This window comes from Macaca thibetana, chromosome 10, assembly GCF_024542745.1.
Source record: "Macaca thibetana thibetana isolate TM-01 chromosome 10, ASM2454274v1, whole genome shotgun sequence".
NCBI classification, from domain to species: Eukaryota; Metazoa; Chordata; class Mammalia; order Primates; family Cercopithecidae; genus Macaca; species Macaca thibetana.
In genome coordinates, this window is record NC_065587.1 from 45,270,080 (window position 1) to 45,291,190 (window position 21,111).

General features: G+C 42.4%; 1 protein-coding gene across 2 annotated transcripts in view; it reads right to left on the bottom strand.

Annotated features, from left to right (window-relative positions):
- Window positions 1–251: 251 nt before the first annotated feature.
- Window positions 252–21,111, bottom strand: part of DOK5 (docking protein 5) — a 173,678-nt gene continuing 152,818 nt past the window's right edge. For both annotated transcript variants that reach the window (XM_050746533.1, XM_050746534.1), the window contains exons 7-8: window positions 9,262–9,382; window positions 252–1,008 (exon numbers count right to left, since the gene is read on the bottom strand). In XM_050746533.1, coding sequence (XP_050602490.1) covers window positions 944–1,008; window positions 9,262–9,382 — 186 coding nt within the window. In that variant the 3' untranslated portion in view covers window positions 252–943. The remainder of the gene's footprint in view (window positions 1,009–9,261; window positions 9,383–21,111) is intronic.

Sequence of the window (21,111 nt, forward strand, 5' to 3'; positions counted from 1 at the left end):
TCTGGAATTAAAGTCTTTGGCAACAAAGACTGTGTCTTTTGATTTCTACATCCCCGGACACCAGTACAGTGCCGGAAACCCATAGACACTCAATACAGACCACGTTAATGAATGAGTGAGAAAATGCGTGAATGGTTGAATTCATATTAAACACAATACGCAATACGCTCAAAGCTCACATGCAAAATATCCACACACCCTTCAGAAATACCTAGGATAGAGAAAAACGTGTTGCCAGAATCCAAAGAACATATGGGTGAAGAATGATCTTTTATTTTCAAATGTTTTACGAAGGTACTCCGAACAAAATAAACGCTTTTAAAAAAGGGGGTAGGAGGGTGAGGAAAGCATATAAGAAAAACTGTAACCCTGTAAACAATACGAACGGGTTCTTTGAAAGAATAGTTTTGAACAGAACCGATAAGGGTGAGTCAAAGCACTGATTTAACTAATTGGTGATATAATCAAATATAATTTCCAGTAGTTAATCAGAACCACAGTAATAATAACTGAGGAACAGGGCGTAAACAAACAACAAATAATTAAAAGCCATTTTATTGTCAATACTGACTGTCATACAACTGAAACACTTGGAAGGAAAATCACAAGAATCCACTAAAGGACAGATTCAGAGAAGTGCAAGGGATAAGGTATCTACAATAGAAAATCATTTCGTGACATTGACTTCTTTCTGTCCAGCTGTAAAAGAGGGAACACAGAGTCAATATGTATAGAGCATGTTTCAATTACGCTAAGAATTTAAAAAAGAAAAAGAAAATAAAGAAAATTATAGTATTGCAGAGTTTCCCAACGACCACACAATTAGCCAGGACGTTAAGCTTCTTCTCTTCGTCGTCACTTCCCTTGCTGTCATTCTGTGACCTCCTGGGTGAATCTGTGGCTGACACATCACAAGTGTGTTAACAATTCTCGGCAGTTACTGTCAGTGCTCAGATCTGTAGGCTGGAAAAGTCTCTGTTCGATGAAGCTTCAGAGGGCTGGCAACATCTTTTCCAAAAAGAATTTAAAATCAACAGTTACAAGAGAGAGCCCACAATCAAATTAGCTGGTAACAATTTTCTCTATAACAGAAATAAGTAAATGTACTTAAGGCAGAATTTTTTCCAAAGGCTACTCACGATGATATGTAAATGAGTCACAGATATTGTATGATTTACATATCATTTGCATGTGGTCTCTGGGTTGAGCTATGGTCAGTCCATTAGTAATTATTTTCTTCCTTAATTTTTCACCTGCCTCAATCCCTACATCCAGGGTATTTAGGAGAAATGAGACAGAACTATGGAAACTTTTAGCCAGAATACTTTTTAGAAACCTGAGTAGCAATAAGGCAGTCTTATGCTTACACTTTGCTAATCTTGTAAATGTTAAAGAGAACTTCCTAAAATTCATTTAGCTTTTATTATTTCAGGTTTAGATTTCAGACCAAACAGAGTTTAAAAAGGCAAGAAGGCAATGCACAAGATCTTTGTGACATATTAATAATATATGGATTGTCAAGCATTTTCTAGAAAGAGCCATACACTAAATATTTTAGGTTTTGCAAACCTTACGGTCTCATTGCCACTACTCAGCCCTGCTGCCTGTAGCACAAAAGCAGCCATAGTTAATATGTAATGAATGGGCCTGGACGTCCTAATAATGCTTTATTAATGAAAACAGACAGCAGACTGGATTTGGCTCACAAGCCCTAGTTTGCCCATCCCTGTAGATAACACTGCGCTGATTTAACAAAAACTAGAGGTTCTACTGCCACCTGCTGCCCAAGGGTTACCACAAGCAAAGAAATGCACACTGCTAGGTGAAGAGCTCAGGACTCAGTGCAAAGCCTTCGGAACAAACTTCCGCAGCCTTGGTGAGTAAATGTGTGCATCAAGCAGGCGCAAGAAACAGGACTGCAGCCAGTGGAGCATGTCCGCCCACCCACACACATTCAAAAACATGTTGTTTTTATTTTTATTTTTTTTATTTATTTTTTTCGCCAGGGCTGGAGTGCAGGGGCGTGATCTCAGCTCACTGCAGCCTCAACCTCTTGAGCTCAGGTGATCCTCCCACCTCAGTCTCTCGAGTAACTAGGACCACAGGTGTGCGCCACCACACGCGACTAATTTTTGTATTTTTTGTAGGGACAGGGTCTCGCCACATTGCCTAGGCTGGTCTCAAACTCCTGGGCCCAAGTGATCTGCCTTGGCCTCCCAAAGTGCTGAGATTACAAGTGTGAGCCACTGCACCTGGCGATGTTGTTTTTAAACACTAAACCATGCAAAAATGTTTATGGTGGCGTGTGGCCCTTAAGCCTTGAGTTTATGCTCTATCATCTTATCATAAGCAGCCCTGACCTCAGTTCAAGTCCCATTTGATCTTCCTCCCAGAAGCATGAACTTAGACAAGGAACAACATCGCTTTGACCCATTTTTCACTCCTGTGGAATGGGGAGAAAACATTTGTTCCCCCTCCTCACAGTATGTTGAAGAATAAAGGAAGTAGAAATGGCTTCATGACCTGTAGAGTCTTTTTTTTGATTCGGAGTTTCGCTCTGTCGCCCAGGCTGGAGCGCAGTGGCCGAATCTCGGCTCCCTGCAAGCTCCGCCTCCCGGGTTCACGCCATTCTCCTGCCTCAGCCTCCCGAGTAGCTGGGACTACAGGCGCCCGCCACCTCGCCCGGCTAGTTTTTTGTATTTTTTAGTAGAGATGGGGTTTCACCGTGTTAGCCAGGATGGTCTCGATCTCCTGACCTCCTGATCCGCCCGCCTCGGCCTCCCAAAGTGCTGGGATTACAGGCTTGAGCCACCGCGCCCAGCCACTGTACAGTCTTAAATCTATTACTATGGTCTCAACACCAAAACAGAAACAAGCAAAAAATAACATCTTGGATTCAGATACTTGCAAGACTCAAATCTGAACCAAAGGAAAAGGATTTATCCAGTCATATAGTTGCTAGTACATAACAGCAGTGATTATTATTAGCTAAGTCTTGAATATTAATATATCCCAAATAATTAGAAATCATTTATCCCAAACTCCCGGCCAGTTTGAACACACATTCTATTCTCCTTCCAACACACAGACGCATGCACACACTGTAACGCAGAGAAATTGTATTAATGAGTTTGAGTACTATAAGTAAAAATCCAGGAATATCTTTATGACTGTGTATCAAAATCTCCTTCAGGGAGCAGAGACCATACAAATATTGTTAGTGCAGAATCCAAAGTTTTAGTCAACTGCACAGAGAAATGACTGACAGCATTCACTTGAGGTCAAGTCAAAATGAAAACGCTTACAGTTTCTATCCTGAAGGCTGAGTCTTTCCTGCATGGTTTGAATGCTGTGTTTAGTGTAACGCCAGCAAATGGAATGAAAGGCTTCCCAACCCTCCCTACATTGTTGCAGTTCACACAAAAGTCACAAGCTGATAATAACCTGTAGACCACATCTGGACCCAGACCTGTTCTCTGGCCTCCACAGGCTTTAAAACATTTGGAATTGCTTATTAATATTTAAATAGCTGCTGACTGCCCATAAAGATGTCAATTTCCCTGTACTCCTGGAAAACTGGAAGGCAAAACTAGCCCTACATTCTGCTAAGCATGACCATCTGCAGACAGCAGACTGCCTGCTCTCCCTGACATCCGCCAGGGACCCCGCCACTCCTATACCTGTCCCATTTACTCATCTGCATAGCCTGCCTGGACCCTGTAGACATGCGGGTTTGACACCTTTCACATTTGCTTGGATCCGAATCTATTGCTTCCCTCTTAACTTCTACCCATTTGACGTTTGTGACTGTGGTAGGATTAATACTGAAAAAAACAATGTTAACTTCTCCAAAGTAGCCCCTTGCTCCAAGAATCGATGATCTTTAAAATCAAAATGTAAATTGCATGGGTTGGAATGAATCCTCTGGAGGCATTTCGGTCTCAGGGAACCTGCATTTGAAATCACCCATGGAGGCATGACTTCCTCCCACAGGTAAGACCATATGATGAAGGCAGTAGCCTGGATTAGAAGTCAGAGCACCGGAGCACTAATGCCAGTGCCTACATCCACCAGCCACGTGGCCTGGAGTAAGACCTTAACCTCCAAAGGTCTCCATTTCTTCAGTCATTGAAATGGAGAGGATGGTCCCACTCTCACCAACTCCCGCGGTTGTCAGGAGAACCACATAAGGCTAAATGGAAGATGCCTGGGTCAGTGACACAACTGTTCAGTGTCACCCTTTTATTTCCTCAAATTACCTTAAGTCCGATCTGTGATCTAGGTGCCTAGTTTTTCTTGTTTTTGTTTTGAAACAAGTGATGCTATCTTCCAAGGCAATTCCCACAGAAGAGCTCTGAAAATCCTGGAGCAATGAAGCACCTTGGCCTAAGGGTAAAGCTTGCTGAGATGATAACTTTGAGAAGGAGGTGAGAGAGTTAGAGGCGCATTGTACTGAAGCAGACCCTCTGGCGCTCATGTGCAACAGTCTTGGGGCTAGTCTCCCACTTCCTCTCCTGTTCTCTTGTAATCCCTTGAATGAAAATGTCAATTAAATCTGACACTGCCATGCTGAGGAGGACCCTCTAATGCTTCCCCTCACACTTAGGATAAGCAAGTCTTGGTCACCTGTGGTCACCACCCCAGCTGTCTCTTTATGTCCCTTAGGCACCAGCCACACTGGCTCCTTCCTGATCTTTGAATGCAGGCAGCTAATTTGTGACTCAGGGCCTTTGCATTGCTGATCTCTCTATGGAGAATGCCTTCCCCTGGCTCTTGGTATGGCTGCCTCTTTTAGACTTAAGGTCTTCAGTGATGCAGGGGCTTCCACTGACTACCCCATCTCAAGAAGTGCCTTTGTCAGTGTCTTCTCAAAACCAACAGCTCTGCCTCACCTTCTTTATCATAAAAACTTTCTTTTTTACTGTTCCATATACCAAATCTGAAATTAACTATTGATTATGGATGGTGACTCTCCATTAGATTATAAGCTCCGAGGGGGGAGGAATGTCCCTGCCTGGGAGTCCCAGGTATGTCTGTCATCTAGCACAGCGCTTGGCCTAAACTAGATGCTCCATAAACATTTACTGAGTAAACAAAGAATGGATGGACAGATGAATGAGAGATAAAAACCTTACAATCCCAGCACTTTGGGAGGCCGAGACGGGCGGATCATGAGGTCAGGAGATCGAGACCATCCTGGCTAACACAGTGAAACCCCGTCTCTACTAAAAAATACAAAAAACTAGCCGAGCGAGGTGGCGGGCGCCTGTAGTCCCAGCTACTCGGGAGGCTGAGGCAGGAGAATGGCGTAAACCCGGGAGGCGGAGCTTGCAGTGAGCAGAGATCCGGCCACCGCACTCCAGCCTGGGTGACAGAGCGAGACTCCGTCTCAAAAAAAAAAAAAAAAAAAAAAAACCTTACAATCTTTGCTACTTACTAGATAGGTGGTCTTGGACACCTTAGTAACCTTTCAAATTCTCAGTTTCCAAACAGCAAATGAGAATCAAATACCCTGTCAGGCAGCTGTTTTGGGATCTAAATGAGATCATGTATTTTAGGTCTCAGTGGAAAGCCGGGACACAGTAGGTCCTTAGAAAGAGTAGTTTTTAGAAAGACCCCATTGAATATGGCTTGTCTCCCTCGTAATGACGAAATCTGAGATTTCAGCACTGCACTGGTGGCATGTGAATGTTTGCTCATATAGCAAGAGGGAGAAGAGGTTTCATGTCCAAATAGATGTGCAGAGCGTTGGTTTAAACAAGTTTAATCAGGTTTTTTTTTATTGCAGGACATCTCAGAGCCCTGAAATTATTGATTTGTTTTCTGACTCTCCATGAGAATTTAACATGTAGCATTTCCCCTAAACTCGTTTGACCACAGTACTTTTCTTAGGGGGAAGGTGCTATCTACCAGAGTTAGCTTTCCAAGGAACGTAATTTGGGAAATGCTACTACTGTAACTGCTGTTATTTTATCCAATGCATTCCTAAAAGAATCCAGTGAAGAGTATTCAACATAAACTTGTTGATTGCTTCTGTAAGTTTCTTCCATAATTTTCTTTCTTTCTTTCTTTCTTTCTTTCTTTCTTTCTTTCTTTCTTTCTTTCACTGAGACAGAGTTTCACTCTTGTTGCCCAGGCTGGAGTGCAGTGTCACGATCTTGGCTCACTGCAACCTCTGCTTCCTGGGTTCAAGCAATTCTCCCACCTCAGCCTTCCGAGTAGCTGGAATTACAGGTGCCCGCCACCGCGCCTGGCTAATTTTGGTATTTTTAGTAGAGGTGGGGTTTCACCATGTTGGCCAGGCTGGTCTTGAACTCCTGACCTCAGGTGATCCACCCACCTTGGCCTCCCAAAGGGCTGTGATTACAGGCATAAGCTACCATGCCCAGCCAGTTTTCATTATAAACCTACTTCCAATGTTGATTTTGTATCTGTATAATCATAGAAGAGAATTTCTATGAAAATTTTAAAACGAAGTGGGAGAAGCAGTGAAGGTAGATTATGTATGTCTTGTATGGCACGTGTCAAAACCAGCACCTCCCTTTCCCCACCAAAAACGGTAATAAAGTGGTAATTCCCAAATCAACCAGCAGGTGGCTCTCGAAGACTAAATTTGAGAAAAAGACCATTATTCTCAAACTGATTTGGCAAATTCCTCCCTAAGGGTCTGTATGACTTCCAACCATAACCTCCAGATTTGCCAGGGAAAAAAAAAAAAAAAAAAAAGCCTGAAATTCATCAATGTAGGTGAATTGGCCAGAGGAATTACAATCCATAATCACCAGCAAAACAAGAAGAAATTAAAGGCTCTGTAACTTCATCACATGGCACACCAGGCCACCAAGTCATTAACTTTACCCAATCTTATTTTCTTTTTCTAAGGGGCATGAAAAGGAGGGGAGAGGGAAGGTAGGCAGTATAGGTAGAAGAATAAAATTTTTTTAAAAAAATTTACTTGTTGTTTAAATAGCCACTTGTAATAAGCAAGATAATTTTAGGTACTCTGTGAACATATTTTAAATCTTCAATACTTATTATTTTATTGTCTATTAAAAAGCATAACTAGCTGGGTGCAGTGGCTGATACCTATAATTCCAGCACTTTGGGAGGCCGAGGCAGGAAGATTGCTTGAGCTCAGAAGTTTGAGACCAGTCTGTGCAACACAGTAAGACCCCCTCTCTACTAAAAACAAAAAACAATAAATTAGCTGGGCTTGGTGGCACACACCTGTAGTCCCAGCTATTCGGTAGGCTGAGGCAGGAGGATCACTGGTGCCCAGGAGATTGAGACTGCAGTGAGCCATGATCGCACCACTGCACTCCAGCCTAGACGAAGAGCCAGACCCTGTCTCAACAACAAAAAAAGTATAACCAGTGGATATAGCAGTATTAAGGTAGTAAAATATGCTTTAAAAAAAAAAAAAAAAGTGTATCCAAATAGAAGAGAGTAAAATTGAGTAACAGTCTGGTATGTATATGACAAAAACTGTGATAACTCAAATATTGCAAAAAATTTTTGAAGTTTAAAGGGGATCAGTGGCATGCCATGCTCTCTGCTAGTGAACAGAGCACAGAGACATAAAAACTAAAATGTAAATACCCCCAGTGCCTTCTTAACATTATGCATTCTTTCAACAAATACTAATGGAAGGCACGCAAGGCACCGGGGGATCAAATGATAAAGACAGACAGAGGCGCAGCTCTCCTGCCCTCCTGGACATTATTGCTTCCTAGGAGAGCTGACCATGAGTCAAGTGGCCACATAGTTAAATATGAAATGAACACTAGTCATCATCTGCATCTTATGAGTGCGCATCATCAGAGGTGTCCACGCAATCTACAAGAAAGTCTGGAGGGCTTCCTTGGAGTCTGAGGGGCACTGGAGGTGAGACCTGGAGGTGAGCAGGAGTCAACTAGGATGAGGGACCAGCGCAGCCTACAGGAAAAGCTGCCTGGGGGGAGAAAGGACCAACAGCAAGGACTGAGAAAAAGGCTGTTGTGACCAGGGTTCAGAGCGGGCATGGAGGACTGAGGTTGCAGTCTTCCTGGTCATTCATTCATTCTTGCATTCATTTATTCAGCAAATTTCTGCATGTAAACTACGTGTGGTCTAGTGCCTGCTATTTCGAGTTTGCAAGTATACTCCACACAGGTTTGTTTGCTTGTTTATAAATTATATGTGCGTAAGATATTCTTATGTAATATGAAATGTAAAAAAAAAAAAAAAAAAAAAAAAAAAAAAAAACATGTTTGAAGGGACAGGAGAAGGTTTAAATATAATTTTTTTCAGACAGAGTTTTGTTCTTGTTGTCCAGGCTGGAGTGCAGTAGCATGATTCGGCTCACTGCAACCTATGCCTCCCAGGTTCAAGTGATTCCCCTGACTCAGCTGGGATTACAGGCACACGCCACCGTGCCCAGCTAAATTTTGTATTTGTTTTTAGTAGAGACAGGGCTTCACCACGTTGACTAGGCTGGCCTACAACTCCTGACCTCAGGTGATCTGCCTGCCTCAGCCTCCCAAAGTGCTGGGATTACAGGTGTGAGCCACCGTGCCCAGCCAGTTTAAATAGAATTTGTAATTGTTCACACTGTCTGCACTATGGGCCATTGGGTCTCATGCTTCAGAGACCACTCCTCTGAAAGAAGAGCTTACTAGGATTTGCCTAAAGTCATTCAGCAAACCTGAAGCCATGGCTTCTGGCCTCAGTCCAGGGCCCCATCCAGTCAAACATTGGCTCCTAGACCTGAGGTCTCGGGAGAATCACCCGGAGGGCTTGTTCAAACACACACAGCCTGGCCCCACCCTCAGAGCTCCTGATTCAGTAGGTGTGGGGAAGGGCATGGAAATTTGCATTTCCAGCAAGACCTCAAGTAATGCTGATGCTGTGATTCATCAGTCCGCTACATCATTTCTTGAAGCCTGGTCCCTGGCCCCTCGCCCAGACCCTGCGTACGGTCTGTTAAAAGTGCAGATTGCTCAGCCACATCCTGTGCCTTAAGATCTAGAGTCTCTGGGGATGAAACCCAAGAATCTGCATTTTAAGTGACTTCCCCCAGGACACTGTGATAAATGCAAATAGCTGAGAAGTATGGCTCTACAAAGATTAAGTGCCTCATGTTGTGAGGCCTTGGTGGGGGTCCTACCTTTGGAGGAAGGGCACTGACCAGCTGGCATGCAACAGCTGGGAGTTGAGCTGAGCCCTCTCCCCAGAACTGCCAGGCCTGGCCCACACCCTGGACACAGGCAGCACCGCGCTTACCTTGCAGGCGGTAGAGCTGCCCCGTGCTGTGCTGCCGTGTGATGTGCTGCCAGTAGGCGCTGCGAGGCAGGGGTACCATGGTGCTCAGTGAGGCGGCCCGCTCACTCATCTTCATCTGGAGCTGCAGCCAAAGGGAAGAAAGTTGTGTGTCAGGAACACTGGGGCTGAAAGAGGCCTGACTGAGGAAACAGGAGAGCATGGAGTACAAGAACCACAGAGCTGGCCAGGCTGCAAATCAATGGGCATTGACTGATGGCAGTGGGCACGGTGGCCAGCTACTGTTTTTGCTTACTTAGCAGCATCCATTCTTTACCCTGCTTGCAACAGTGCATTGATGATGTTCCTCTGGGGAGCTTCCCTCCAACTCAGCTCAGTCCCTCCAGTCCTGGTGGGGCTGACTCCCCCATTCACTTTAGGGTTGGGCTGGTGAGCCACACCAGACCAGTCAGAAAGAATTCATTGAGACATTATTAGAATTTTTGTGGAAGAGAGAATCAGCAGAAGTGAGCTAAAGATTTGTGACTGCTTTGTTCATTGCTCTATCCCCAGAGTCTAGAATATTGCCTTGCACAGAGGAGATATACAAGTAACATATGTTGAATAAATGAACCTTCTTGTGGAGTTGATAAGAGGTTGGAGATGGGACTGGAGGCTATCTTGGAACTATGAAGGGACCAGGTGACAGTGAGTAGACACCGTTCAGAAGAAGACAGCCAAGAAAAGGAGAGAAATCTTGACAAGCTCCACTGAGACCTTGGATCCCACTGAATCCAGAGGCTGGCCCCAGACTTTTCAATTGTATTAACCATTTCATTCTTTTCAGTTTTGGTTTTTTGTTTGTTTGTTTGTTGTTGTTTGTAGGTTTGTTTGTTTTTGAGACAGAGTCTTGCTCTGTCACCAAGGCTGGAGTGCGGTGGCACAATCTCAGCTCACTGCAACCTCCGCCTCTGGGCTCAAACAATTCTCCTGCCTCAGTCTCCCGTGTAGCTGGAACTACAGGCGCACGCCACCACGCCTGGCTATTTTTGTTTTTTATTTTTAGTAGAAATGGGGTTTCTGCATGTTGGCCAGGCTGGTTTCAAACTCCTGACCACCCGCCTTAGCCCCCCAGAATGCTAGGATTACAGGTGTGAGCCACCACACCTGGCCTAATTCTTGTCAGTTTAAACTGGCTTGTGTTGGGTGTTCTAGCATCAGAAAGAGAGGGAAAAAAGTCTGCTTGAACAAGTAACTTTTTTTGACAAATTATTGTTCCAGACATTGAGGGAGGAAAAAAGATGAAATGGCTTTTGGCAGCAGGCAACTCTAAAGACACAGTTCTGGTCCCCCAGATTATCAGAGAGCAGTCAATGGCCTGACCAACCACATCGGGGAAATAATTGTACAAAAGAAGGAAAGTTTCAGAGAGAAAAGAGCCTGTAGGATGGGTAGAATAAAAGGAAAGGTGAACGGGGTCAATGCATGCAAGAAGAATGGGGATGCAAGTGGAAGCAGCCCTCCAGGCACCCCCATATCTGAGCCCTGGTCTTAGACACAATCATGATGCAGGTTGATTATGCCATTGTGTAAGAAGTCACTATTTGCAAAGTTGGATTTCCTGGATACTTGAATATCAAATAATCCATTCCCATCTTTAAAAAAATTCACCCACAAAGACTTATGCAAGATGTTCATTGGGAGGTAATTGGACATTGGCGAAAGCTGACAGCTATTTAAGTATCCCCTCATTCAAGGCCTGGTTATCTAAAAGTAGGTACAATGTAATACCTGGCAAAGAGGGAAGATTTACATGAATTGGGAATGAAACATTTATATATTGTACCATGAAGGAAACACAGGGGGTTACAGACCTGGTGCAATGTCATTTTAGTTACTCATATGAAAATTGTTGGCATTAAACATCTGTCCATTTGGGAAGTATGAGAGTTTGATGAGATGATACGTACTTAGCCTTACCTAGCAACAAATAGGTAAAGAGGAAAAATGAAGACGATGATGATGATGATGACGATGATGATGATGATGATGATGATGATGATGATGATTAGAAATTGCAATGAATATTTTAGGATTTTTTTAAAAATATTTTCAATCTCTTAAAGAAAAAAAAGTCTCCACTGTACACATCTCATCAGCATGGTAGTTTCAGGCATAATTCACTCAGTAAAGCCAAAATAATAGGAGGTTTCCTATGTTGAAGACCAAAACTCCTTGTAGTTGATGAGATTCAACTTGAAATAAAGATTATATACTCACTCAAAATATAATTTAATTTATAGTCATTGAATTTACATTTGCTGAATCGAATTCCCTGTCCCTATAATAATTCCACAATTACCAAAACATGTCCCCAAGTGGAATCATAAAGCATTAGGTTCCATGAGGACAACTTTTCCTAAAAATAAACTCTTAGATTAAAAGGTCCAAAACCTAAGTACTAAGCTAGTAGAAAAATTCTGCAGCTGTTTCCTGTTTTTAATTTTTAAAATGTATTTTTAATGGACAAATAATAAGTATGCATATTTATAGAGTACAATGTGACGTTTTTATCTATGTATATACAATAAAAAGATTCACTTGAGCTAATTAACATATCCCTCACCTCATCAACTTCTCTTAGTGGTTGTTTCTGTATACACGAAAGTCTAAAAAAATCCAAAATGATTTACCAGTGACTCTTAGTAACACTGTATTTCATGTGCATGGAATTCAAAAAATAAAAGAAGGAAAAGAACTCAATTGAGAGGTACTGGTTATTTGATTTTCTTAATATAAAGAGATTCTATTTAATTTAACAGAAAATTTATATAAAGAAAACATTTGTGGAATACTAGTCACTTCAAATTATTCACTGCTTCACTGCAAATATATTTAGGCAGCCCAGCATGATTTGACTGTATTTTTAGAAAGCTGATTCGGGATCGAGAGTGAAATGACAGCAATGCCACATTTTGAAGAGGAGAACAGTACAAAGCCTGGCTCTCTAGTTCTTTCTCAACCCTTTGGGAAAATATCTAATTTTATGAAAGGAGCATTTTAATTGTCTTTGGACAAAAAGAAAAGCCTTTTAACAATGCAGAAATGTCTGCATAATTGTGTAAGGGAGAAAAGACTTAGGAAGTCATTTGGCGAGAATCCAGCAGGCAGATTTCTGCTCCCGCTTCTGTGACGCTCCAAGTCCCTCTATCCTTGATATCAACCACCAGTGGAGGGCTGCAAGTGGCACTGATGTACCACCCTGGTGGAAATAGCAGTTAGCACTCATTTTTGGAGGAGTTAAAATTGGGTTACCTGGAGTGCCGCAGGTCCTCAAATAACGTCAAGTCACTCAGCTTTGTTTCATTACGACTTTGATGTGAACATAAAAATCTCTTCCTGGCAGGGTCACTGTCTGTGTAGCTTTGGCATGTTCTCCCCATGCCTGCTTGGGTTTTCTCTGGGTCCTCTGCTTTCCTTTCATAGCCCAAAACTGCCTGTTGGCTTCATTGGTGCGTCTCAATGGTCCCTGTCTCAGTGGGTGTGGGTATCGGTGAGTGTGTCCTGGGATGGGAGGGCATCCTGTCCAGGCTGGGTCCCATCTGGCACCCAGAGCTGCAGAGATGGGCTCTAGCCACCCGTGATCCTGAACTGGAATCACTGGGTAAATAATCATCTTGTTTTTATTAATCTTTCTTAAATGTACGTATAGCTCAAATTTATTTCAATGTGTAATATTAGAAGTGTTTTTGTCTTTATCTAGAAGTTTGGTAAGGTTTTTGTAACCAGAAATATGCTATAGGAATTTAACTCTTCTTTATATCAGTCAGCCTACGGGAAAATTGGTTTTGTTATATGTCCTTCCGCTAAAGTCACAGAATCTATCAACAACGTTAAATGAGGGCTTACTGTATTTGGAGAGAAGGATTACATACAGTCTTCCTACCTAAAAACCTATATATTTTATATAGGTTTTTTTACAATAAATATAATATCCTCACATTAACAAGTAAAAATAAAAATTACCCCAAGCCATAGAATTGTAAAGTATGGGGATTTCCCCTGTAAGGTGACACAGACATTCTTGAAAAACCTCCCATTCACAAAATTGTGGGAAAATTCAGGGAGTGGGTTGACCATTCAAATGTATGCCTATTTACAACCAAAGTCATTGTTACTTTGGAGGATAGCTTGCACAGCCCAGCTAGACTGGAGGTTGATTTGGGGTTATAAAAAAATGTAGAAAACACTTGATTGGAAGTGCTGGCTTGAGGAAGTCCAGGTGATAGACGTGGAGAAGAGGCTCTTGCAGAAAGCTGGCAATGGTGGCTGTGCAGCCACATGAGCAGGAGCTGAGCACGGCTGCAAAGGCTGGGCACACCCCCTAACAGGGAGGGAGTCCAGGGACCTGTGCTCATGGCTCATCTTCTGGAAGAGGCCCTGCCTGTGCACCAGTCTATTAAGTACCTTTTCCTTTCCAGCTTAAGGTTACAATTTCATTCCTGCTAATCTATGCTTCCTTTTCTCAGGAAAAATTGCTTAGGAACCAACACAACCTTAATATTGTAATCAATTTCCAATTTTTCAAATATATCTGAGGTCAGTGGCGATATAGAAATGGTGTGGCCGGGTGCGGTGACTCATGCCTGTAATCCTAGCACTTTGGGAGGCCGAGATGGGTGGATCATGAGGTCAGGAGTTCAAAACCAGCCTGGCCAACATGGTTGAAACCCTGTCTCGACTAAAAATACAAAAGTTAGACATGGTGGCAGTGAGCTGAGATCATGCCACTGTACTCCAGCCTGGGCGAAAGAAAGAGACTTCATATCAAAAAAAAAAAAAAAAGAAAAGAAACGGTGTTATAGTGGAACAAACTGTATACTATACGTAACCCACACTCCTGACCTCGTATAACCTACTAAAATCATGTCCCTGGACTCTATAAAAAACAACCACAAAAATTACAAATAATCCACTATTCCTGTGTCAGAAAAATTTAAAAGAATCGTGGAACATTAGAGTTGGAAGAACCATGGGGGATATCCAGCCCAGTCTCCTGAGTTAACTGGTCAAGGGACTATATATCCTCATGCTAATGGCCAAACTTCTTAGACTGGGGGGCTCTGATCTTGATACCCTTCCCATCTCAGGCCTTAACACAGCCTAAACCACACCACTCAGCCCAGCCAGTTCCGACCACCAGGAAATCCATTGCACATCTGCTCCTAAGCCCAAAGGTTCTCCCCATGACTTACATGGCTAACTTCAACCTTCCCTTCAGGAGTCAGCTCAGGAGTCACCTCCTTTACACACTCTCCTGATATCTCTTCTCCTCCCTTAACAGGATCAGGTGCTTCTACCAGATATCTCATCATTTCACTGTTTTGTGATAGTCACTAACCTAGCTCCTGCTCTAGACCATGAACTGCTGAAAAGTAGGGATTATCTTTTATCTCTGTATCCTATCCCCAGCACCTAACTACAGCCTTCAGAGACTTAACAAATGTGTAATGAATGAATGAATGAACCCAGGCTTTGCCTAAGTAGCAGAAAATAGTCTTCAAAATAAATCCCAACCAAGCTATCAAGTTAGAAGCACTGTTAGCCCAAGGCTGAATTCATGCTGAAACTTTAGGTCCAGGTTAAATTAACATGGCTGTGATTGATTGTGGGTTTAGGCCCTGGTTAAATTAACATGGCTGTGACTGACTGTGGGGAACGTGGCAATAAGACTACTTCACTCGTCTTTGCCATTCAAGTGATGAGCAGAGGCAGGGCCTTGGGGAAAGATCTTTCTTATGTGTATATGCACAATCATTTAGGACCATCCAACAGCAGGGAAGTTTAGCACTGCACATTTATTAATTCTATTAGCGGTGTTAGCTCAAGATCCCACCAGAGTAGAAAGACAAGTCTTTGTGAAAGTCAAACAAATGCCTTCTTGTGCTTCAACACTAGAACTTTCCCTCTAAACAGTAGGAATGCATGCAGGTGTCTGCCTAACCCGGCCTAAGTGAGTCATAAAGCAATCAATCAACTTATGTCATCAACTGGGTTTTGAATGCCCAAAAAGTATCATGCTGCTGGGGAGAGAAGCTAACCATGGAACAAGAGACCCATGTTATAATGTAGAAGCAGAAGACGCTTTGCTTAATGCAAGTTGTTTGGGATTACAGGTCTCTTTTCTCTTAGTTATTAGAGACACATGATGAAACTGTATAGAAATTAACAAAAATATTCAGATGGATATAAAAAGAAGAATGAAGTTCTGATACATGCTACAACACGTATGATTCTGAAAACATTGTGCTAGTCACGAAAGTGCAGGGATTGTATTATTCCATGCTATGGCTTGAATGTTTGTCCCCTCCAAAAGTCCTGTTGAAATTTAATTGTCTTGCGACTATTTTGGGAGGCGGAACCTTTCAAAGGTGCTGCCATTATCTCAGGAGTTCATTTGTAACCATCTGACGAGTTCTTCCTGCCCATTGCGCAAATAAAATCAATTCATGGAGATCATGGCATTGCACTAAAGAAAGAGCTTGATTGACATGAAGTCAGACACACCACGTGGGAAATGGAGTTATTAGTCAAATCAATCCACCGAAGGCTCAGAGGTCAGGAGCTTTTTAAAGATAGTTTGGCAGGCAGGGGTTAGCGTGTTGGTGTTGCTGATTGGTTGGAGATGCGATCATAAGGGTGTGGAAAATGGTCCTCATGTGTTGAGCCCACTTCTGGGTAGGACCACAGGACTAGTTGAGTTACAGGTCTGGGTGGGGCCATCTGGTTGTCAGAAATGCAGAAATCTGAAAAGCCATCTCAAAAGGCCAATCTCAGGTTCTGCAATAGTGATGTTATTTGCAGGAATAATTGGGGAAGTTGCAAATCTTGTGGCCTCTAGTATAATGTCTGGTTATTTTTAAACTACATCTACATCTTAGAAGAATTCAGACCCCTTTTATCCTCCTAACTTGGCCTTTCATTAATTTTACAAGGGCAGTTTAGTTTCGGGGAAGGGCTATTACCACTTAAACTAAAAACTAAATTTCTCTCAAAGTGAGCTTGGCCCATGCCCCAGAATAAATGAAGGCAGCCGGCTTGTGAGGCTAGAATCAAGATGGAGTCAGCCATGTCAGATTTCTCTTACTGTCATAATTTTTCAAAGGCGGTTTCAGGTTTATTACTGCAGGAGTATGTTCATCCCCTCTTGGTCTCTCTTCCTGTCCTCTCTACTCTTTCACCATGTGATACTTTCCAACATGTTACAACACAACAGGAAGGCCTTTTCCAAGATGCCAGCACCTTGATCTTGGACTTCCCAGTCTCTAGAACTGTGAGAAGTAAATTTCTGTTCATTATAAATTACCCAGTCTTTGGTATTCTGTTATAGCAGTAAAAATAAACTAAGATATTCCATTTATATGAAATGTCCCAAATAAACAAATCCCTAGAGAGAACATAGAACAGTGGTTGCTGAGGCCTAGAGGGTACTGTCAAAAATATTTGAGAAGATTTATTCTGGGCCAAATATGACTGACCATGGCCCATGACACAGCCCCACTAGATCCTGTGAACATCTGCCCAAGGTGGTTGGGCTACAGCGTGGTTTCACATATTTTAGGGAGATATAAGACATCAATCAATACAAATAAGATGTACATTGGTTTGATCCAGAATAGGTGAGACAACCCCAAATGGGGGCTTCCAGGTCATAGGTAGAATCAAAAATTTTCTGATTGGCAATTGGTTGGAGGAATTTATCTAAAGGCCTGGAATTAACGGAAAGGAGTATCTGAGTTAAGATAAGGGGTGGTGGAGACCAAGGTTTTTATGAAGCAGATGAAGCCTTCAGGTGCCAGGCCTCAGAGAGAATAGATGGTAAATGTATCTTATCAGAATTAAAAGGGCACCAGACTCTTAGTTAATTCTCTCCTGGATCAGAGAAAAAACCTGGAAAGGGAAAAAGATTCTCTACAGAATGTAGATTTTCCCCGCAAGAGACAGCTTTGCAGGGTCATTTCAAAACATGTCAAATAAATATATTTTGGGGTAAAATACTTCAATTTCTTTCAGGGCCTGCTATCTCTCATGTTGGTATCTTACTCCTACAAAGAGTCTGTTTTGTCAGTCTTAAGGTCTGTGTTTTAATGTTAATGCTGCTCAGTTTTGCCTGAACTCCAAAGGGAGGAGGATATCATGAGGCATGTTTGACCCTCACTTCCCATCATGGGCTGAACTAGTTTTTCAGGTTAACTTTTGAATGCCCTTAGCAGAGAACAGATGTCCTTCCAGCTGGCTGAGGAGCTTAGAATTTTATTTTTGATATGCAGAGGTGATAGCTGAAGAAGGTGTGGTTTCTTTGACTTCAAAAAAAAAAAAGAAAATGTTTTCGAATCAGTTGTGATAGTTTCACAAATCTGACTACATTAAAACCATTAAATTGTACAGTTTGAAAGGGTACATGTGTATGGTACGGTACATGTGGTATGTTCATATCTCAATAAACCTGTTACCAAAAAAAAAGCAGATAGTAGTATATGCCTTGAAAATTATTTTAAAAACATGATAATAATCCCAGCACTTTGGGAAGCCGAGGCAGGCAGATCACGAAGTTAGGAGATTGAGACCATCCTGGCTAACATGGTGAAACCCCATCTCTACTAAAAATACAAAAAAAAAAAAAAATAGCAAAAATACAAAAAATTAGCACAGCATGGTGGCAGGTGCCTGTAGTCCCAGCTACTTGGGAGGCTGAGGCAGGATAATGGCGTGAACCTGGGAGGCAGAGCTTGCAGTGAGCCGAGATACACCACTGCACTCCAGCCTGGGCAACACAGCGAGACTCTGTCTAAAAAGAAAAACAAAAAATAGCATGATATGATGAATTAGTGAGTGGCTACTTCTGGTCAAGCAGCCCCGGGGAAAGTACCATTGAAGGAAGACATGACTGACAACTGGCTGAAGCACGGTCCCCCATCATTATTGTTGTTAACAGCACAGTAAAAGCCTTGTAAAAACTTCTCACTACTCACAGTGAGTGAAGGGCTGATTGCCAAGGCCCTTTCCTCATAATGGTGAGAAAATTCTATCAGCCCTCTTGGGAGACAAAAAGATTCTAATGACTGGACCACTGTGCATAGCTTGTCACTGAGAAAAGAAAAACAACTGTCTCCCACATCTGCCAAATGCATTTCTGGTTTCCCGGTTCCTCATTTGGTTTCACTGACACTTACTTGTTGCTAGCGCACTTCTTTCATGAGTCTGAGACCAGGAGAACAGAGCAGTGGCAGGTCTTAGCCTCAATACTGTACCATATTGTCCTTCTCTGGAATCCAACTGTTTTTACGGTAGAGCACTGTGTTTTGCAAAATTGAACAGCACAACAGGATGTAATTGTTTTCTGCTTCAGTCAGTCATGAGTACCATATGCCGTCTTTGTGACACCAGTCTGGATTCATTCAGAAAGGAGCACAAATCTTCACATGGCAAAAAGATCAGCACCTCAATACTTAATGCCATCCTCATCAAGCTCCTAAATTTTCATCAGGTTGCTCCTTGAAGTATGAATAACTCAAGTGGGGTCTTTGCCAATACCAACTCTGCATATGCAAATTGCATTGTAATTTTCCTTTCATTCAACCTGGGCCCTAAAGCTACTGAATAAAGACACTGTCTTGATAAGATTCAGCTGATTTGGAAGCCACATCCACGCCTGAACACATTCTCAACCTGAGAAACTTCCAATTCTAATCGTATCTTCTGTTTCGTATACAAAATTCAACTAATTTTCCATCAGTATTTCAAGCACAAAATATGGGCAAAGTTGAGTCAGAAGGGCCATCTCAGTCCGAGAGAGAAAGAGTAAAACCACGTTCCAAATGAAGCCAGCCTCTGAATACCTGCTTTTCTCACTCTGCTGAAATCTCAGCTCTCATCTACACTGCCCTCTACATTCACTGACATTCTCCAGGTAGCTTCCTGAACAACACCTTTGGGTTCTGCCTACTTATTCTTCTGTGAAAATAATATTTGAAACATGATCTCCCTATGCTTTCTGGGTCCTGGGTCAGCAGTTCAGTTATCCAACTGCAAGCAGAAGCATTACCTGGAGGGCTTGTTCGAATGCAGATTCCTGGCCCCACTCCTAGGGTTTCCAGGGGTGGAGTCCAGGAATTTTTTTTTTTTTTTTTTTTTTTTTTGAGATGGAGTTTTGCTCTTGTCACTGAGGCTAGAGTGCAATGGTGCGCTCTTGGCTCACTGCAACCTGTACCACCCGGGTTCAAGTGATTCTCCTGCCTCAGCCTCCAGAGAAGCTGGGATTACAGGGACACGCCAGCACACCTAGCTAATTTTTGTATTTTTAGTAGAGATGAGGTTTCACCATGTTGGCCAGGCTGGTCTCGAACTCCTGACCTCAGGTGATCCACCCGCCTTGGCCTCCCAAAGTGCTGGGATTACAGGCGTGAGCCACCACTCCCGGCCAAGAATTTGTATTTTGTAACAAGTTCCCAGATGGTTTTGATCTTAAATGATTTAGGACCCATGCTTTGAGAATTACTGTTCTGTGCTATTTATTACCTCTAGACCAATCATTCTGGGAAATTTTCCACTGTGGTAAGAGCCCACATGAAAGTCAGAAAATCTGAGTTAAAGTCTGGAATCCGCCACGAATAACTGCATGACCCTAGGCTCATTACTTAGTCTCCCTTAGTCCTTAATATCTTGCCAATAAAAAAGAGAGAAAATAGTTCTCGCTTTGCAGCCAATTCTTAGGCCCTGCATAATTCATTGTGGAGTTCCATAGTTATTACCAATATTTATAATTAGCTCTATATCATGATATTGTCTTTAGCAAGACTTTCTGAAAAAAGTCATAATAGAAGTAGTCACATTTTCTTTTCAAATCTAAATATCTGATATTGGACTGTATTTCTAGCTTGAGGGCAGAAGCCTTAAAATATTTTTAGGCAACAACGACAAAAAGCCATACATAAAACCACCAAATAATATGCTTAGAGAATACATTGAATCACCTGGTTTCAGTGAATGTGCAATGAATCCAAAGAACAGGCTTGAGTTAAGATGTTGCTATAGGCATGGAACCATTGCAGGAACAGGAAAAAAGCAAAAAAGCTCTAAACCCTCACATTCAGTCATGACCCCTGCAGGGAGTTTACAGTCTCCAAGATAGCTCTATCGTTGGCTCTGGTAGTATTTTGCCTGGCACCAAAAAGTGGGGATGTCCATATTTTGTGATACTACCTTTCTTTTCTTTTCCTTTTTTTTTTTTTTGAGACGGAGTCTCACTCTGTCTCCAGGGTGGAGTGCAATGGTGTGATCTTGGCTCACTGCAACCTCCACCTTCCGGGTTCAAGTGATTCTCTTGCCTCAGCCTGCCAAGTGGCTGGGACTACAGGTGTGTGCCACCACATCCAGCTAACTTTTGTATTTTTTAGTAGAGATGGGGTTTCACCATGTTGGCCAGGATGGTCTCGATCTCTTGACCTTGTGATCCACCCACCTCAGCCTCCCAAAGTGCTGGGATTACAGGTGTGAGCCACTGCGCCCAGCCTATTACCCGTTTTTTTACACGTAATAAATTATATTATTCTTCCTTTTGCTGTATTTTTTATTATGTTCAGAAAATACAGAAAAACATATAAGGTAGATTTTAAATCACCCCATATCCATTACCCAGAAAAACAAAACAAAGAAATAAAAACCATTTTTGAACATATTAGTATATTTTCTTCCACCCTCCTTCCTCTCTCCTCTCTCTCTCTCTCTCTCTCTCTCTCTGTTTTTTTCTTTCTTTCTTTGCCAGGGCCAATATTTTTAAAAAGGTACATACATAATGTATATTTAACACAAACT